Source organism: Canis lupus, chromosome 36 (assembly GCF_003254725.2).
Source record: "Canis lupus dingo isolate Sandy chromosome 36, ASM325472v2, whole genome shotgun sequence".
Lineage (NCBI taxonomy): Eukaryota > Metazoa > Chordata > Mammalia > Carnivora > Canidae > Canis > Canis lupus.
In genome coordinates, this window is record NC_064278.1 from 3,727,811 (window position 1) to 3,747,109 (window position 19,299).

At 35.9% G+C, this 19,299-nt stretch overlaps 1 protein-coding gene across 3 annotated transcripts in view; it reads right to left on the reverse strand.

Moving 5' to 3' along the window:
- ACVR1C (activin A receptor type 1C) overlaps positions 1 to 19,299 on the reverse strand; it is a 79,417-nt gene that overhangs the window by 39,170 nt on the left and 20,948 nt on the right. For all 3 annotated transcript variants that reach the window (XM_025471147.3, XM_025471146.3, XM_035697523.1), the window contains exon 2: positions 9,648 to 9,878. In XM_025471147.3, the coding sequence (XP_025326932.1) occupies positions 9,648 to 9,878 (231 nt within the window). The remainder of the gene's footprint in view (positions 1 to 9,647; positions 9,879 to 19,299) is intronic.

Genomic DNA, 19,299 nt, shown 5'->3' on the forward strand with positions numbered 1-19,299 from the left:
ATGGATCACCAGTTAATTCCTTAGAGAATATCGAAGATATAATTCCATTTTTTCTCTTTTTACTTTTTGCTATTGAAAGGATATCAGTTCTTCTGTAACTCCTTTGAATTTCATTTACCTTTTTCATCTGTCAACTTTTAGGATTTCACTTTGTCTTTGGTGTTCTGCAGGCTTGCTATGCTATTTCAAGGTTTGGCTATCATTTTATTTCTTCTCTTGATATTGATTGAATTTATTGGATTTATAGATTGCTGTTCATCAATTCTAGAAAATTCTGAGCTGTTAATTCTGCAGAGACTTTTTCCCAAATATTTCTTCCTTCTCCTAGGACCACTGTGTAAAAGTATACATTAAATCTTTTTATGCATTCCTCTATTTGTCATTCTCTCTTCCATATTTTCCATCACATACTCTCTGTACTACTCCATACAAAAAAACTTCTGAACTCTATATGAGATTCCTAATTCTCTCCTTATACTAATTGTTATTAAACTCATCCATTAAGTTTTCAACTTTTGTTATATTTTTAATTTTAAAAAGTTTTATTCTGTTATTGTTCAAATCTGGTAGGTCACTTTTTTATAATATTCTATTCCCTAAAAATATTTCCAAATTTCTGCTGGCTCATGCTTGCTGCCTTGCATCCCTGTGTGCTTGGGGTGCTTATTCTTCACTATGTACTGTTCCTGTCCTTGAAAAAGTATCTATTTTATCTGCTTGAGGCCTAGCATTAAAGTCTCTTTCTCTAGAGAGCTAGTACTTTCTTCTGGCAGACTTGGGAGTGAGAATAGTCTGGGACTGCCTTAAAGAAAGTTTGTTCTCTGCAGAGTCCCCGTACCACTCACTCAAGCAATGGGAACATAGGCCTAAAATCCATGTGATGTCCAGGCCCTGTGCATAGCTTCGGAGGAACAAGTTTTATGTTTGTCGTTCATTGCTCCTGTTCTGCTTAGTGATAAGCCCAAACCTGCCCCCCTGGACTTAGAAGGAGATGGGTTTATATCTCATTTAAACCTGCAATAAGCAAAGAGACCTTTGATATCACTGCTCAACATGGTGACTTCTATTAGATGATCTAATTTGAGCAAATTGTGTTTCTTGACCTTCGTCATCCTTCAACCTTGAGATCCTTAATAATAAAACTCAACACGTTCCATATTAGAGAAAGCAGACACACATGAGGAAAAGAGTATCAGATAAAAGTATCAGAAAGTCATATAATACTGTCGTAAAAATAAGAGTGTTTACTGGTTCATATAACAAGAAATCTGGAAATACGCTGATGACATTGTTGAGTTTCTTTGTTAACAAATTTTAGAACCAATCTACCTCCAGATTTCCTACCATGATGAGTTAGCAAACTGCCTTATTAAGACATTATTATCTAGGTTTCTGGTACTTTTACTAGAAAACATCTTGACTGATACCTTATTCTTTTAACTTACGTAAATCTAATGGATGGAAAAGAATGGTTGTTTTAATTTGCATCTCTACAGCTATGAGTGATGTTGAACATCTTTTCAATACTCTGACCACTTAGAACATTCTCTTCCATAAAATTTCTGTTTGTGTCTCTTGCTCACTTTTTCATTTAGTGCCCCCTGTCCTTCTCTCTCTCCACTCTCTTGCCATGCACAGGCACATAAACACACGTACACACATATGAGCTCTTTACCTTCTCATGGTTAATTTCCTTCCAGTCACACATACTGCAAATATTTCTATGCCATATTTAACTTATCTTTGGTTTTATTTATGTTATCTTTCATTACTCATTTTTATTTTAGTTTGCATGCAATTATATCTCTTTTCCTTTTATAACAGTTGGATTTCCTGTCTTATTTAAAAACAGCTTCCATACTATAAAGTCATAAAAATCTTTTTTCTAAATTTTCCTCTGACATTTAAATTGTTTTATATTTCACAATTAGATATTTAATCAAGCTGTAATTTATTTTTGTATATGGTATGACACTGTGGTACAGCCCTGTTTTCTTCCAGATGGATAGATAATTATGCCAGCATCATTTCAAAAATAAACTATCCTGGAATTTCCATTTCTGCCAAGTTACACTTTAGATGTCCACAGAAGCCCTTCTTGGTACAGCATACACAAAAATGCTGAATAAAATATAAATGAAAAAGTCTTTTTTTTTTTCTATTACATGATTAAGCTTGTTGGAAAAGAAGTGAATTGCTCAGAGCCACAAATAAAGCAAAACTCCAGAGAGACACTTGAGCACTGGGACTGCTATTTACCCTGGAGGCATCTGTCAGCTTCTGGTGGTTACACAGCTTACCAGACTGGAGCACAAGATCAGAAGATGAAACATGGTTCCTAAGACAACGAAAGGCCAGATCAGAGATCCTCATATAAATCAGGCAGCTAAGAATGGCATTACAGTGGAAATAAACAACACACAAAGTGTTCTGTAGAGAGAGACAGAATCTGAACCTTGACTTTGATACAGAAGAAAAAAACCTTCAAGAATTTCTCCCCCACCCCATGTATATACCATAGAATACTAGAATACAGGGTATATACCCCAAGTATGTACTAGAGGCAGGCTTAGAGCTTGAATTCATATTATATGTTGGGGCTTCTCCCTCTGCCTGTATCTCTGCGTCTCTCTCTCTCTCTCTCTTTCATGAATTAATGAATAAAATCTTTAAAAAAAAAACTAAACATATTATATGTTGGCCAAAATAAACCTAATTGAAACAATGGGTTTCAGTCGGTAGATCCCCAGGTACCTAAAAGAAGCTAATGTACATCCTCTCTAGAGGAACATATTTTAAATACAGGCCCGAAAGTGTCCTACAGATACAGTTCCCAAAAACATGAGCTCACATTCAAAAATCACAAAACACAAGGTAAGCAGCCACCAAAATATGAGTCAGCAAAATAAAAAAACAGCACATCCAAACCCACAAAAACTGTAAATATTAAAACCATCAGAGATTCAAGCATTAGAAAATATGGGGGAAAGATTTTAAGAGACACGAAATAGATACAGAAGGCCCAGCTCACACGAACTCAGTGAAAGAATTGTGAGAAAAACTGAAGAGAACCCATCAGAAGACTTGCAGACAAAATCCATCATAGAGACACACCCAAACGCCTTCCAATGCGAATGGAACCTATTATTATGTGTTTACCCTACCTGATTCCCCAGCTCCCCACCAAGTGCACAGCAATTTGTGGAAATAAGTCTTTTATTTTTGAAATGGAAGAATTTATCAGTTACTTTGGAAGACAAATTTTCTCTCCTAAATTCAGAGGAAACTGAGAGTGGACGATTGCAGGAGTTACTAGGCAGGAAGCTTCCTGAAGCCTGGAGTACTAAATTAAAGTCAGAGCTGGAGTCAGAGTGAGAAAAGTAATATCCAGAAAGGTAAGCAGATATCTTGGGAATTGCAGATAGCTATTCTTATCTGATCTAAAAATAAACAGGAAGGATACATTAGACGGGGAACACTACATAAAGTATATGTCTCTCTTGTTTAACCGATTTGCATGGTCTATATTCAACTTTTAAATATTTAGCACTAAACTTGTTTTGTGAAAATAGTAACATATTTGCTGTTAATAAAAATGTGAACTCAAAACACTAGTCAAATAAAAGGCTATTTTTTGGAAATGGATGTTGTCTTTCAAAATTTTATATAGGAAAAAATCTCTAAATATTTGTGATAATACTTGAACTTGGAAGGTCACTCCAGCGACATCAAAGATACCAACTTCAATAAGCTTCAGGGAAGGAGGCAAATTTTTTCTGATATTTTATCTCTATCAAACTATAAAATTGCTTCTATCCCCCAAATTATTAACTCCTAAAAATTAAACCTGTGTGCAATGTCAAAGAAAAAAGTATGTTTTTTAAGGGCAAATGATTGAATTAAATGTGATCTAAATCAAACCTTGCTTACAATTATCTAAATTAATTCAACTTAAATCTAATACAACTTAGTATTAAAAATGAATCGGTAAAAGGCTTTTAAAGGCCATTTAGAAAGCATTTTAGATTAAAACAGTAACTAGATTCTTAATAGATTTTTGTGCAAGTAAATGAAAATAATAAGTGTCCTTGCTCCATTTTAAATTACCACATTTTAAATACCTACTAAAGTGGTGTTTCTTTAACTGTGAACAATTTCTTAATGGAGTCTCACCAGAATTCTTACTCAAGGAAAATTCATATGGAACCTCATACATTTTAAGGATATATTCTGTAAAATTATTTTTTTTAATTTTTTTAAATTTATTTATGATAGTCATACAGAGAGAGGCAGAGACATAGGCAGAGGGAGAAGCAGGCTCCATGCACCGGGAGCCTGACGTGGGATTCGATCCCAGGTCTCCAGGATCGCGCCCCGGGCCAAAGGCAGGCACCAAACCGCTGCGCCACCCAGGGATCCCATATTCTGTAAAATTCTTACGTCAGTTGGTGTGCATGCAGTTTGAGGGAAATTGTATAAAATGTATTTCTTTCTGTGTGCCACAGTGGAAACCTGTATAAAAGCCACTAGTCTAAGGCTTTAGAAATTAGAACCAAACTTAAAAGGATTTTTAGGAGGTAAAGGGTGAGGGTCTACATTTTTCCAATTGCTGAGTTACAATTGCACAAGCAGAGAGGGGCAGGGAGAAGAAAAGTCCTGAGCTGTATTCAAGGTAGGGATTTTGTCACAAAGAAACAAAGCAAGAGCCCAATGGTTACACATAGGACTTAAGGACAGAAGAGGGTCAGCTGAAAGATCACAAGCCTTGGTTACTACACTTCCCATCAAGTCACTACCCAGAAATGGCCCCACAGCCTGGGGTGAAGGCTGAAAGAGCCAAAGAGGCAAGGATCCACCTGGCTTTCAGAGGAACCAAGAAGGGAAGTCCAGGTTTTCTCCAATCTCTTCCAGTGAACCACTGTCTCTTTTCCTATTTTGTTCACAATGTGATGCAGAACATGAACACTGTCGAAATGTCACACTCTTTACTTTGCACAGTGCTTCTGTATATTTCATGTATATGTAACCACATTTGAAAGTAATAAATGTCCTCCAAGCAGAGCAGGGGATGGATATCAATCACGCTTACTGATGACACAAAAATAGTGGAGTTCTTGGCACTGTGGCTGGGTCAGTGCTCAGCCTGGAAGCTCCTTTCCAAACAGCTGCTGTTCCAAATACAGCTAATAACCATTTAGTGCTGCCTTACAGACAGAACAACCCGACACAAGATGACTACACATACGATCCTATTCAATTTCATGTCCATTGACCATACCATGTCACTAAAAGACAAAATTTCTTAGTTTCAGTGCAAAAATTTGAATTCAATAAATGTCACATAGCATTTTGTGTAGACACATTAATTACTGGCTAGACAACACATATCTTCCCCGTTATAAGTAATATTTGGAAACCAATTAATGTAATCATCACATCAATACACTGGAGAAGAAAAATCATGCTATAATTTCAATAAATTCATGAAAATACTTGAAAAAAATTTAATATCCATATAGGATTAACCTTCCCCAAACTAGGAATAAGAACAAATCTCATCAACTGATAACAGGAATCCATAAAAATCTACAGTTAAAATCATATTTAATGGTAAAAGAGGGAGTGCATTTATTCCTAGGTCAGGGAAAGGCAAGGATCTTCACTCTTAGCGCTCTTATTCATCATCATATTAGCAGTGTTAGTGCAAAAAAGCAAGAAAAAGACATAAAATGCATACAGATCAGAACAGATGTCAAATTGTCTGTACTCACGGATATGATGATTATATATGTAGAAAATCCCAAAGAATTTTTAAAAAGAGCTACCAGAACTCATATAATTCATTTTGGCAAGCTTGTAGGAAATAAGGCCAATATACAAAATTAATTTTATTTTCATACATTAATAATTAACATGGAGCTATTAAACACACCATTCACAACAGCACCCAAACACAGGTAATACTTATACATTCCAGGAAATACATACGAGACCTGTTCTCTGTCAACTACGAAACATTGCTAAGAGTAACTGAAAAAGAATTTAAAAAATGGGAAAGCATATTATATTCCTGGTTAATATTGTTAACATGACCATTTTCTTCAAATAACTTACACGTTCAACTCAATCTCATAAAAATCTCAGCATGTGTTTTTGCAAAAAGCATCGAACTAATTCTAAAATTTAAATGGGGATCCCTGGGGGGCACAGCAGTTTGGCGCCTGCCTTTGGCCCAGGGCGGGATCCTGGAGACCCAGGATCGAATCCCACATCAGGCTCCCGGTTCATGGAGCCTGCTTCTCCCTCTGCCTGTGTCTCTGCCTCTCTCTCTCTCTCTCCCTGTGTGACTATCATAAATAAATTTTAAAAAAATTAAAATTTAAATGGAAATGCAAAGGACTCAGAAGAACCAAAGCAACTTTTAAAAAGAACAAAGTTGGAGAGGTCACAGGACCTGACTTTGATACTTACTATATTAAGCTACAATAGCTACAATAATAAAGAATGTTGGATAGTGACATAAACATAGACATACAGAATACTGAAGCAGAAGAGCAAGGCCAGAAATATACCCACATATATATGGTCACTCATATATATGGTTCAAACCAAGTGGCAAGGTAATTGAAAGGATAGATTTTCAAACAATTGATGCTAGAACAACTTCAGATCCATATACAAAATAAAATTTCACCTAAACCTCACATAGTAGCACAAACCTCACATAGTAACACAAATTATGGTTAAACTGAATATAGGCTTAAATGTAAATGCTGAAATATTAAAATTTCTGGAAGAAAACATAAAAGAGGGTATTTACAGCCTTTGAGTACACAAAGACTTCCCCATTTAAGGCATGACACATAAAAACAATAGCAAAATACATACTTCATCAAATGTTAATCTACTCTGCAAAAGGCATGTTCATGAAAACAGCAATCCACAGAGTGGGAGAAAATAGAATACACATATCTGATAAAGGACTCGTTATTCAGAATATATAAAGAAGTTTTAAATTCAACTATAAGAAGATAACTCAATGTTTTTAACATGCAAAGATTTGACATGTTATAGAAGAAGATACACAACTGTCCAATATGCACCTAAAAATAACTGAATATCATTAATCATCAAGGAAATGCAAACTAAAACCACAGTGGAATACCACTACACAATCACTTGAATCACTTGAAAGGCTACAATTTAAAAAAAATGATTATCCTAGGTGACCGTAAAAATAGGACCAGCTGGAACTATTGTATATTTCTGTGGGGGGTGTAAAACAGTACAGTTTAAAAACTACTTGGGAGATTATATTTGTAAAGTAGATACTTATATGATCCTAGGATTCCACCTTTAGGTATTTTCTCATGAGAATAAAAAAACACATATATCCAAAAACTTATACCGAGATGTTCCTAGCACCTTTATTAACAGCCCCCACATGGAAAAGATCTGAATACTCATCAGTGGGTTACGGGGAAAACAGCAACAGCTATACTATATTCATATAATGGGTATCACCCAGGAATAAAAAAAGGAACAAGCTACTAATATCCCCAACAACATGAATGAATCTCAAAAAGATGCTGAATGAAAGAAGCCATGTGCAAAATAGTATCTTCCAGAAGGACTCTATTTTGTGAAACTCTGGGAAAAATAAATCTAGTCTATAGTGATAGAAAATAGATCAATCTAGCCCTGGTCAAAGTGGGGCCTGAATGAGAACATCCTGAGGCAATGGAAAAGTGGTGGTGGTTACATGGGGTATATGTGTGTCAAAACTTATCAAACCGTGTGCTCAAAATTTCTGCATTTTATATCTAAATTATACCTCAATAAAATTGATTTTTTAAATAAAAAGACTGGTTCCTACATGGACTTGAGGGTAGAACATAAGGTTCTCAGTAGTTGTTAGGCAGAGCTTACTGTTAGGCTGGAGAGGTCCTACATTCTAGCTACACCGAGTTTCTTTAATTTGCCCAACTGCATATGAACCATCTTGTCCTCCAAGAACTGTTGCTCTCAGCGTTACTACGGTCTTGTGTCCATCCTGAATGGCTGAATGTGGTCTTGTGAGTGATTCTTTACTGAGAAGCCTCCTCAAAGATGCCACCACTACAGCCTAACGCAGACCTACCGCCCCCTTAATTTTTGGATCTTGGTCACGGGAAGACCAGCATCAGATACAGGGAACTTCCGTTTCAGGCTGTCTTGGGCCCATACATAACCCTGGGAGAAAAATATAAGGGAAGAAAAATACCCAGAACAAATGCCAGATCACCACCAAACCAAGGAAGTCTATGGAATCTGAGGCAGGGGAGTAAGTGTGGTCTAAGAATCAAGACTGCAAGATGAAATATGGCAAGTATGACTTCTAAGGCTGCAATAGGTAGTATAATGAATTAGAACATTCCCAGAGTGGGACAAGTACCGGTGGTGATTCATGAAATGATTCTAAGGGTTCTTGAGACCATTTGGAGTGGTCAACAAACATGATTTAAATAACACTGAATCACATAATGATTGATAATTTTTTCTTTAGTTCTCTTAGTTTTGCTGATGATCAAAAAGCCTCATTTTGTACCAGTATGTCTTGAACATCGCATTCTTCTCCCTCTTAAACACAGAGAAAATCCAAAACACTTAACTGGAATGCAGTAGCTATGTTTGGTTTTGTACATAGTTGTCTTCTACATATGGTAAGGAAACCAGTTTTTCCTTTGTGGTAGTGACGCCAAGTTTCTGCATAAAATAAATGTTCTTTGGTAGGAAAGGGGAACCGTGAATTTATTGAAAAAAAAATTGGTTAAAAATACCGGAGTAGGATATTGATAGGGTGACGCAGGAAGACCTGAGATTGGATAATGGTACCTTAAAATGTCACTTTGTAAATAAGACTATATATCTGTGTGAAGATATTATATTAGCATATCAATAAGCACTGGATTATTACTAAATTAATAAACAATAAAGAAAACCCACTACATAGTATTTTCAGGTCATACATTAGCTTGTGATTTTAATTACTTGCCCCTTAACATCCCCAAAATTACTGAAAAAACACCAGACTGATTGTCAGTGTCTTGTAAATTAGGATAAAGCACCATGAAACTGGGTGAAAGGCAAGACTATATCTGCACAATAAGGAAGAGTTACTTTCCATCCTACCTCCATCTTTCTGCTCATAAGTGCTTGCACTTGAGTGTGGGCAGGCAAAGAAGATATGCAGAAGGTGCCCATGAGAAAAAGAGTTTGTCTCCATAAAAGTTGGCAATCTACTAATTTTAGTTTTGCTTCCTTTTATCTTTTTTTTTCTTCATATATGTGTTAATTTCTTTCCTTTACAAGAATTCATACAAATTGACATTTTACTTTAGGTCCATTAATCACTTCAAAAAATACAATCCACGTGGACAAATGTCTTCAAAATTATTATGCTGTTGTCAATGTTTTGACAGTCTTGTGCAATTTAAAAAAAAATCAACCTCATCTAGGCTCTAGAGAATGTCACCAGTCAAAAAAAGGAGAGACATAAAATGGATTTTCTTACTTAAAGAAACATCATGGGATGATGAAGGCCTACTATGCTTATAATTTCCCAAGAGTACAATTACATTTGGAATGAACAAAGATAAATGCATTACCTGTGGGAAGGTGCAGTGTTATGTTGTTGCAAAAGTCTGTGAAGCAGCATTCTGTTTTGGTAACATTGTTGGAACTATGACAGAAGACTTGAGCATTCAGTTCTGGGAGAGAGACACAGGACTTGATCACTTGTTCTTTTCCATTGGTCAGCATAACTGAAGCCCAGCATGCTCCTTCAGTTTGGCAGGTAAAGTTTGAAGAGTCACACAAAAGACAGACACATTTCAATCCTGAAAAGTGTAAGACAGAAAGCTTTAAGATATAGAAATATCATGCAAATTTATTTCATAATACTTGAATTTAAGAATTCAATCTTAATTAGAATTGAAGAAGGATTTCAATGAACGGCACTGGATAAACACAGGCTACTGTTCTCAGCAGTCATGCATTTTATTACACAGGTGGCCCAATCATCATTTACTACTGCTTGTATTTTTGTGACTTTATTCAGTTGCTACTACATTATAAAACCATTTTCTTGGCCATGGTCTAAGTCCCTCCTTCTCAAACTCAATTGGCCTATTTCTAAGTCAACAGCTCTCATGAAATGCTGGGATACCGCCACACAGCAACCAAGGGGTGCTGTCCAGTATCACTTGTAAACTGTGGTTGGAGAGCTAAGTAACCAAACCATCCAGGGTGCTCTGTTCATTGACCCCTTCTCCCTTGAACTTTTAAGTGAATGTTCTAAACACAAACCTAATCATAGAAATTTACCGCTCTAAAAACAAAACAAAAAAGTGTGATTCTTTACCCTTATATTCGATGATGTGTTAATATTACTGCTATTGTCATAGTAGGCACTGATGAGCCATGACACTTTCCCCCTCTTCACTAAGAAATACATCATAGAATAAGAGTCATCTGAACAGAGACCATGACCTTCAGGCAATTTTCTTTAATGAACACATCTATTCCATGAAGCAAAATACATCAACAGTAGAATTTAATATCTCAACATCAATAAAACTTTCAAAAATTGGACTTTGCTAATCTGTCCACTGTATAAATTTCCTCGATCCTCCTCACTTACTACACATACACAAACACCCCCCCCCCACACGCTCATGAACTCACATGTTCCAAGTGACACAGCATTCCTCTGTGCTGATGTAAAATATCCATCAGCATGAAGTTCAGTGGTTGTGACAATTTATTCAAATTTTATTTAATTACATTGTTTTTAAATAGTACAGTACTAAATAAGCCTTTTGTATTATTATTCTAATGAGTTTTCTGTTAAATCATAACTACTCCCCACAATTATCTGAATGCACCAAGTTTTATAATAAAAATCATTTTTTACTGGAATTGAAGTCTTTAAATCGCTAATTACTGAAATTGGAACTGTTATAACTGTACAATTTTTGATACATAAATAATAATTTTTATACTTGACTTCAAATATCAATATAAGGGCAAATATGGATAATATTCTTACATAACTGTGTAAGAAAGAACAAATTACATATTGACCAATAAAAATTATCTTTCCTCTGGTCATTTTTCTTGATTGATATAAAAATACCATTTCTATAAACATATTTATTATGGGATAAAAGAAATACATCATAAAATAAAGTATTCTTTTATTAACGACATTGGGCCAAACATAATAGCTCACTCCTCTGTTTATTCTAAGGGAGATTAATATAAACAAATCTACAGCTGACCCTTGAACAACATGGGTTTCAACCACACCCATCCATTTGTAAGTGGATTTCTTTTCAATAAATGCAGTACCATACTCTAAATATCCTTTTTCTTCCTTATGGTTTTCTTAATAACATTTTATTTTCTATAGTTTACTTTATTGTAAGAATACAGTATACAATACATGTAATATACAAAATATGTGTTAATTGTTTATGTTATTGGTAGGGCTTCCAGTCAACAGGAGGCTATTAGTGAAGTTTTGGGGGAGTCAAACATTAAGCAGATTTTCAACTGTGTGAAGGGTTGGTGCCTTTCCATGCACGTTGTTCAGCAGTCAACTATACGCATTTGTTGGTATGTATGTGCTACAGTAGAACCTTGTAATCTACATTGATTAGGATTCAGTAGAGCTAGATGTATAAAATCCAGGTGATCTGAAAAATGTTTTAAGTCCCTTTCCTTGTATAAAAGAGAGCTCATATTGTCACTATCCATCCAATCAGGTGTCTTCTGTCAGTGGAATCTCTCTCTAGTACTTTTCAATTCCAATCTGACAAACGCCTTCAAATCCCCGTTATATTAGCTTTGAATCTTGGCCATTACTTGGCCTCTTTATGCTTCCATTTCCTTATATGAAAGATGAAGAGAAGAATAATATACCTCCTCATACTGTTGTGAAGAATAAATTAATCTACATAAAGCTCTTAGAACAATTTCTGGCGCACAGGAAGCCTATGTAACCATCAGTGACTATGACTTGCCCTACCAGAGGAGGTAAAGCTGGTTGTCTTATGCTAACAATTGAAATACATTCATAATCCATAAAGGAATGGCTGAATGGACTAGGCTGTAAGACCATTTAAGAGGCATACAGGGGGGATCCCTGGGTGGCGCAGTGGTTTGGCGCCTGCCTTTGGCCCAGGGCACGATCCCCAGGATCGAATCCCACGTCGGGTTCCCGGTGCATGGAGCCTGCTTCTCCCTCTGCCTGTGTCTCTGCCTCTCTCTCTCTCTCTCTCTCTCTCTCTCTGTGACTATCATAAATAAATAAAAAAAAATTAAAAAAAAAAAGAGGCATACAGGGATCCCTGGGTGGCGCAGCGGTTTAGCGCCTGCCTTTGGCCCAGGGCGCGATCCTGGAGACCCGGGATCGAATCCCACGTCAGGCTCCCGGTGCATGGAGCCTGCTTCTCCCTCTGCCTTTGTCTCTGCCTCTCTCTCTCTCTCTCTGTGACTATCATAAATAAATGAAAAAAAAATTTAAGAGGCATAACAAAGAAATGCATCCCTCTCTACTCTGTGGAGTAACTTGAATGTTCTCCTTCTTCAAATGGCCCAGATTAGAATCTAGAGAGTCACACAGCAGGGTGGTGTTTGGCCATGGTCTAGATAAAGAACTCAGGAAAAGAAAGTCTCAGTTCTATCTCTGTCACTAACATGCTCATTGCCTTTAGAGATGATATTTGACCTTACAGTGCCTCAGTGCCTACTTCTGAAAATGGGAAATGAACTGGGGTCAGGGTAGTGGATCCCAAATCCTGAAATCTCAGAGTGCCACCATTTTATGACTCCATGATTTTTTTAATTCACAGAAATTTACAACTGCAAAATATAGAAAACGTTTTGACATTGAAGAAACTTAACCCACTGTGGTTATTCTTTATCCTCATATTTTAAGGCGCTGAAGTTGGGAAGACTAAGTCTCCTGACACACAGTCTCAAACCAGTTATTACTGGACTCCTCATCAGAGTCTCCATGAATTTTCTGTTTCCAGGAAAAGCCTACCTGGAAATCAATGCAATTAACTACAGAAGAGGGGTTCATGGAAGGAAGACAACCATAAAGCACTCAACAATTAAACATATGTTAGTTTCATGTATGTTTATCATTACGCATAATTCCCAGTGCAAATGTGGGATGCCATCGTCTCCGTTTTCTAGATAATGAAATATGAGGGTCAAAAAGATCAAGTGGCTGAATTAATGTAGCAGTTATTAGATTATACAAGCAATGTTGTTTCTGCCCCCACCAAAGCTGATACATATCTAAAAAAATTTTTTTAAATGATAGGTTCATAAAACATTTTCCAACCTCACCAATTTCTCGCAATTGAATAAAATATAATTCTAATACAGCAGAAAGAAGTTAATAATTAACAATTGATGATTGAGATGTTGCCCTGTATTATCCTAATTATCTTTTAAAACACAATGATACTTTTTTAAAAAAAATTTGTACCTACTTATTTTCTGAGAAGACAGGAGGTTAAATAAGAGTCAATTATCATGTGTGTGCATCTACATAAGTAACCTTATCTTTCAGATTGTCTAAGTTTTGTATCAAGTGTAAACCTCTAAATACCTAACCTGATACTTTTTCTTTGAAAGACTACTAGCTCCTTATAAATATGATTATATAATAGCTCTTATCAAGGAATGATATGGATACTCATAGAATGTTTAACAAGCTATAAAAATTTCCTTCAGTTTTAAATAAAAGGTATGAATAAGAATAGTAATTCAGACCCAGGTGATAGAGTTAAGACACAGTAAATACCACCTCACTTTAAATGGTGCACAATGGAAAACACTGACAAAACTGAGAATTTGTTGATAACAGCTTCAAACATCGGCTAAATGTTTTCATCTATTCCAGGTCAACTGGTAGTACCAGAGCACTGATGGAGAACAAACAACAAACTGAAAGAAACCTAAGATGTATCACTAACATACAACATACTCAGTCTTGCATTTTTCGTTTCCCACCAAACCACTATATGGTTACATTTGGTATATAATTAAATTATATTTATATCAACCACCCTCAACATAGAACCCTTGTGCTGCCAATTAAAACATAAGTTGCCCTTAGTGATTAGACTTATGCTTTCATATTTTGTTTTTTAAAAGACTGATGTTAATTGAGTCAATTATACTAGAATATTCCATGACAGGATAAATCTGGCTGTTAGCAGACAGTAGTCCAGCCTTATGTTTCTTTATTTTGTACTTTCCCATTATAATGTACTTGAGTCATATGGAAAGATAGCAAATGAAGTTGAAGAAGGAGGTAATTACCCAGAATAAGGAGGTCTATTAGAGTTTTCCCCACAAGAAAGATTGCACTTTTCTTGCGTCTCCTCCCACCCCTTTAATTAGCCCCCTTTCCCCCTTTTTGCCAATTAGTCTGTAAAAGCCAAGACATCTGTTACTCACAAGACATCTGTTACCCACATGAAACCAAAGGATGTGCACATTCCTAATCAACCAGAAAATAAATTTTCATCCATATTTACATGTGATGGCAAGCACATCCTGGTGTCCAGAAATGTAAAAACCATCAGACTACAGAAAAAGAACCAAATTCATTGATTTGCATTTATTCTTTGCACTTGCACTATTCTCGTTAAATGGCCAAATATTTGCTTGGAAAATATTAGTTGTTTTGAATTAGATACTATTTTCAATAAGTTGGTTGCCTACATTTTGGGTCTATATGCTGAAATATCTATTGACCAGTGCTTTACACCAATTTCTGACACATATGCCCTTCCCTCTTCTCTAGACATCAGTTGATTCCATTTCCCTAATTTTAGAGTAGGGTACTGAACACAACTTTTTTTTTAATTCAGAAAACTGTCTCAAATTTGACCTGCTGCATATATAATCTTTTCATCATTTGCAGGCTTCTGAGTTAACAAAGGAACAATTCAAGCTCATCCATGTGCTGAATATGAAAAGAACACCAGGACAACCAGCACTAGGATATGTAAAGGAAAGCCAGACGGGGTCAAAGGAAATCAGGCAAAGACCTATCTTCCCTTCTTTTCCTTTTCAACATTTGATTTTCATGTCATGGGGTCGTTTCAAATCATTTCTCTTTCTTTGTGGTAGGGAAAAATATGATAGAGAAAGAAAGCAGCATTAATGAAATATGGACAATATGAATGTAAATCTTTTGGCCAAAGGAGTTTTCAATAGAGACATTACTTTTAGAAATTCTATTTACCAGGCTGTATCTAAGGACATTCAGAACTCCTAAAATATGAGAATACATCCAGCATAAAGGAAAACTGTTCTTTTGTGTTAAGTGGTAATTATGCTCCCTGTTCAGGAAGGCCTCATCCTTATAGCTGAGAAGGAAAAGGAACTACTCTCATGGGAGGGATTCCATCCAGGACAGTTGTTTTCACTTCCAGCTGCAGGGCTCAAATTAGGAAGAGTCCAGCACACTTCGAATTATAGGACTAGCCATTTTGAATGTCCTCAGTCCACAGGTAACACTCAATGAAACCGGAGGTTTCGGCTCACTTCCACCACAAACCACCCAACACTACACCTCCACATCTTAGATTCTTCACCTGAAATGTGATCAGGTCAGGAAGCAGATTAAAAGATTTTTAAAGATCCCAGTTTTATAGTCTTTTCCTGCTCTGAGCCCATGTTGCAATTCTCAATACCAGTAACTACAGGGTTATCTATGTATGACAGATAAAAAGAGATAGCACCCAAAGTATAGGTTTATACCCCAAAATTCACGCACTGGTATTTCAGTGGATGAAAGGATCCTACTAGTTTATAATCCAACAAAATTTCTCCAGTTGGTATTAAAGATGATTTATCTTGTCCTGTATCATATGGGAATCTAATGCTTTTTCCAATATCAGCACAATATTTTTAGGAAGTAAAGGGAAAGTTCACAGCTTCTCTGACTTGGGCCAGACACCCAGAGTCTAATCCCCCAATATGATATATATATGACATATATATCATATACCATCACAGAAATGGCACGCAAGACCAAAAGCTATTCAAGGGTACCACACCATAGCAACCGGATTCTATTAAACAGAAATGAAAACACTTCCCAATAATGTCTAAATGGCTGACAAAAAGAGTAGAGTTCAAAATTGGCCAGGATTAGGCTATTTATTTAGTTACTTATAGCCTCAAAATGAGGACTAGATACAGAAAGGACATGTACTGCGGCATAATGTCAAAAAGCTTTCAGTACAATTTAAAAACTTTTTAAAAGAGGAAAAATGATCAGTTTAACATTTTTGCTTATCAGCACAGTTATTAACTGAAAAGTTCACTTTTCAAAGAAATGCTTTTCCAAAACTACTATTAATAACATTAGCCCCTAAGCTCGTACAGTATGGTACAAAAATAAGTCAACCATAAAGGGATATAAACTTGTCTAAAAGGGGGATGGCAATATTATTTGTGCAGATTCTCTGAAAATATCCCTGTGAAAGCATGAAATGCAGAAGGATTCTGAGCTGTGGAGAGGATAGCCTTTTCCTTCCTGCCTTTGGAAGTCAAGGCAGTAGTTAGCAGCAGGCTGGCAGGGGTGGCGGTTGCATGATGACTGCTTTTGGGAACAGTGTGACATCTCTTAGAGTATATGCTTATCTCCTTAGGGAGGGCACATTTCCTGCAATCTTCTGGCCAACTTAAAACTTTATGGTCATCCATGGAAGAAAAGGACCTCATTTGGGGCCTCCTATATCAAAGGATCATATCAAAGAATAGTGTTCCTAATCACAAGACACATTTCCTCTGCCACTCTCCCATGTAATTTTCATTTAATTTAACAACAAGTTATATTCTTGGGCTACCAGCCTAAATGGTTCCTCACCAAACCATTCTCTTAGTCTTGCATTTTTTTTATTGTCTTCTAATGAAGAAAAGAGCTATCTATGTTCAATGGATTCTAATTACATCTAGAATAAAATAAAATCCACAATCATTATTTGTGACCTAATAGGCCAGTAGGTCTGGGTTGGGTGCTTCCCACTTTTGAACCTCATTGCTTATAACAGCCCTTCAGACACACTGGTCTCCTTTTCATAGTTCTAGATAACAAGCTATTTCCTGCCTCACGTTTTTTTCCTCTGGCTATTCCCTTTGCCTGTAGTGTGCGTCCTCTGCTTCTAATTCTTCAGGCTCAGCTCAAATGTCACCATCTCAGGGAAATCATCAGACATTCTTCTTGATGAGTGATCTGCTCCCCATCCTTTCTGGCATATACCGTAATCTGTAGTAAGCTAATTTATTGTATCAGCCCTACCAGAATTAAAAATCCACGAAGGCAGGGATCTTTCCTACTACCATCTACCATCACATCCCAGTGCCCACAATAGGGTATGACAGATGATTTTTTAAAAAATCAAGAAACATGTATTAAATTAAAAAGTATAAAAAACTCTACAGAAGAATGCAAAATGGCCAAACACATAATACTCACAACCAAAAAACAAACAAACAAACAAACAAAAAACAAACAAACAAACAAAAAAACTCACAACCCTGTAACTATTCTCATTATGGTATATTATCTTCCAGTTTTCTTCTATTCCATAATAGATTTCTATCTATAAACACAATTTTACATGCTGCCTTTTTATTCTATTATCATCATGTCATAAGCTTTTATGATCTCTTGTTTATAGTCACTTAATGGCATTTACAGACCTCCCATTAGTGTAACTGGATGATATCCAGCATTTTCTTGCTTTCAGGCCTTTCACTTGTTTCCAATTTTTGCAATTAAATAACACTGTGTTGAATATCTCTGTGGATTAATCTTTAACCAAATTTAGTTTCCCAGGCTAGAGTCCCAGAAGTGGAATTACAACATCAGACCTTCTCGAGAGACACTGTCAAATAGCTTTCCAGAAATGTTGTACCAATTAAGATTTCCACTGGCCCTGTATGAAAGTACCCATTTCATATACACTTGTCAGCATTAGCTATTCTCACTAAAATCTTAATAAAGTGGTGGGTGGAAGTTGCATCTTATTTTAATTTGCATTTCCCTATGATTGGGGTTGAACTTTTTTTCCAAATGTTTCCTGTGGATTTTCTCTTGGGTAAGTTTTTTGTCCATGCCATTCAGCTCTTTGATTAGTCTTAAATTTCTAATCGATTTAAAGAGCTCTTTATAAACATAGAAATCCTTTGCTATATGTGTTACATACAACTTTCCCCACTATCACATTTATTTATTTCTTCCTAATGTACCACCTTCATTGTTTTGGAAGGGAAAAAAAGTACTTATCCCTTGTCAAAAAGAAGTCAAGTTACATGTATTATATAATACATATAATATAAAGAAGTAAAATCAAATACATCACTCCTAATCCCATATCCCCAAAATGACTTAACATCTTCTCCAAATATTTTTCTATGGAGCTTTACTTATAGCTATCAAAAAAACTAATGTAATAGATGGAAATTCTGTTGATCCATCTTTTACTTAGCACTTTCTTCCTTTGCCTTTAAGCTTAGAAAATCCTCATCCAGTTTATGATTTTTTGTAATACATCTAACCCCTAAATTTATGTGGATTTGATTGTGGTGTTAGGTAATACATAAATCTAATAAATAAATCTCTTTGACAGGTGATAATTGAACTATTTTATGGTAAATGTCTAGTTTTTAAAATTTTTCTTTAAATTATTATTTAAAGAATATTGTATTAGCCATGCTTTTCCAGAAACACAGAGCCAGTAGGATGTACATGTATACACACACACACACACACACACACACACACAAAGAGAGAGAGAGAGAGAGAGAGAGGCTGAGATTTCATTTTAAGGAATTGGTTTACTGGATTGTGGAGGCTAATAATTCCAAAATTTCCAAGGTAGGTTGCAGAGAAGAGTTGATATTGCAGTTTAAATCTGATGACTGTGTGGAGGCAGAAATCCCTCTTCCTCTAGGGACCTCAGTTTTTTTTCTCTTAAAGTCTTCAGTTGATTTGATGAAGCCCATCCAATTATGGAGGGTAATCGACTTCATTGAAAGTCTACTGCTTTAAATAATAATCTCATCCAAAAAATACCTTCACAATAACATCCAGACTAGTGTCTGACCAAATATGCAGGCAGGTACTGTGGCCTAGCCAAGTTGATGTATAAAATACACCTTCCCAAACATATACTGTATGTCAAATATTATGCTAAGAGCTGAGAAAAGAAAAAAAGA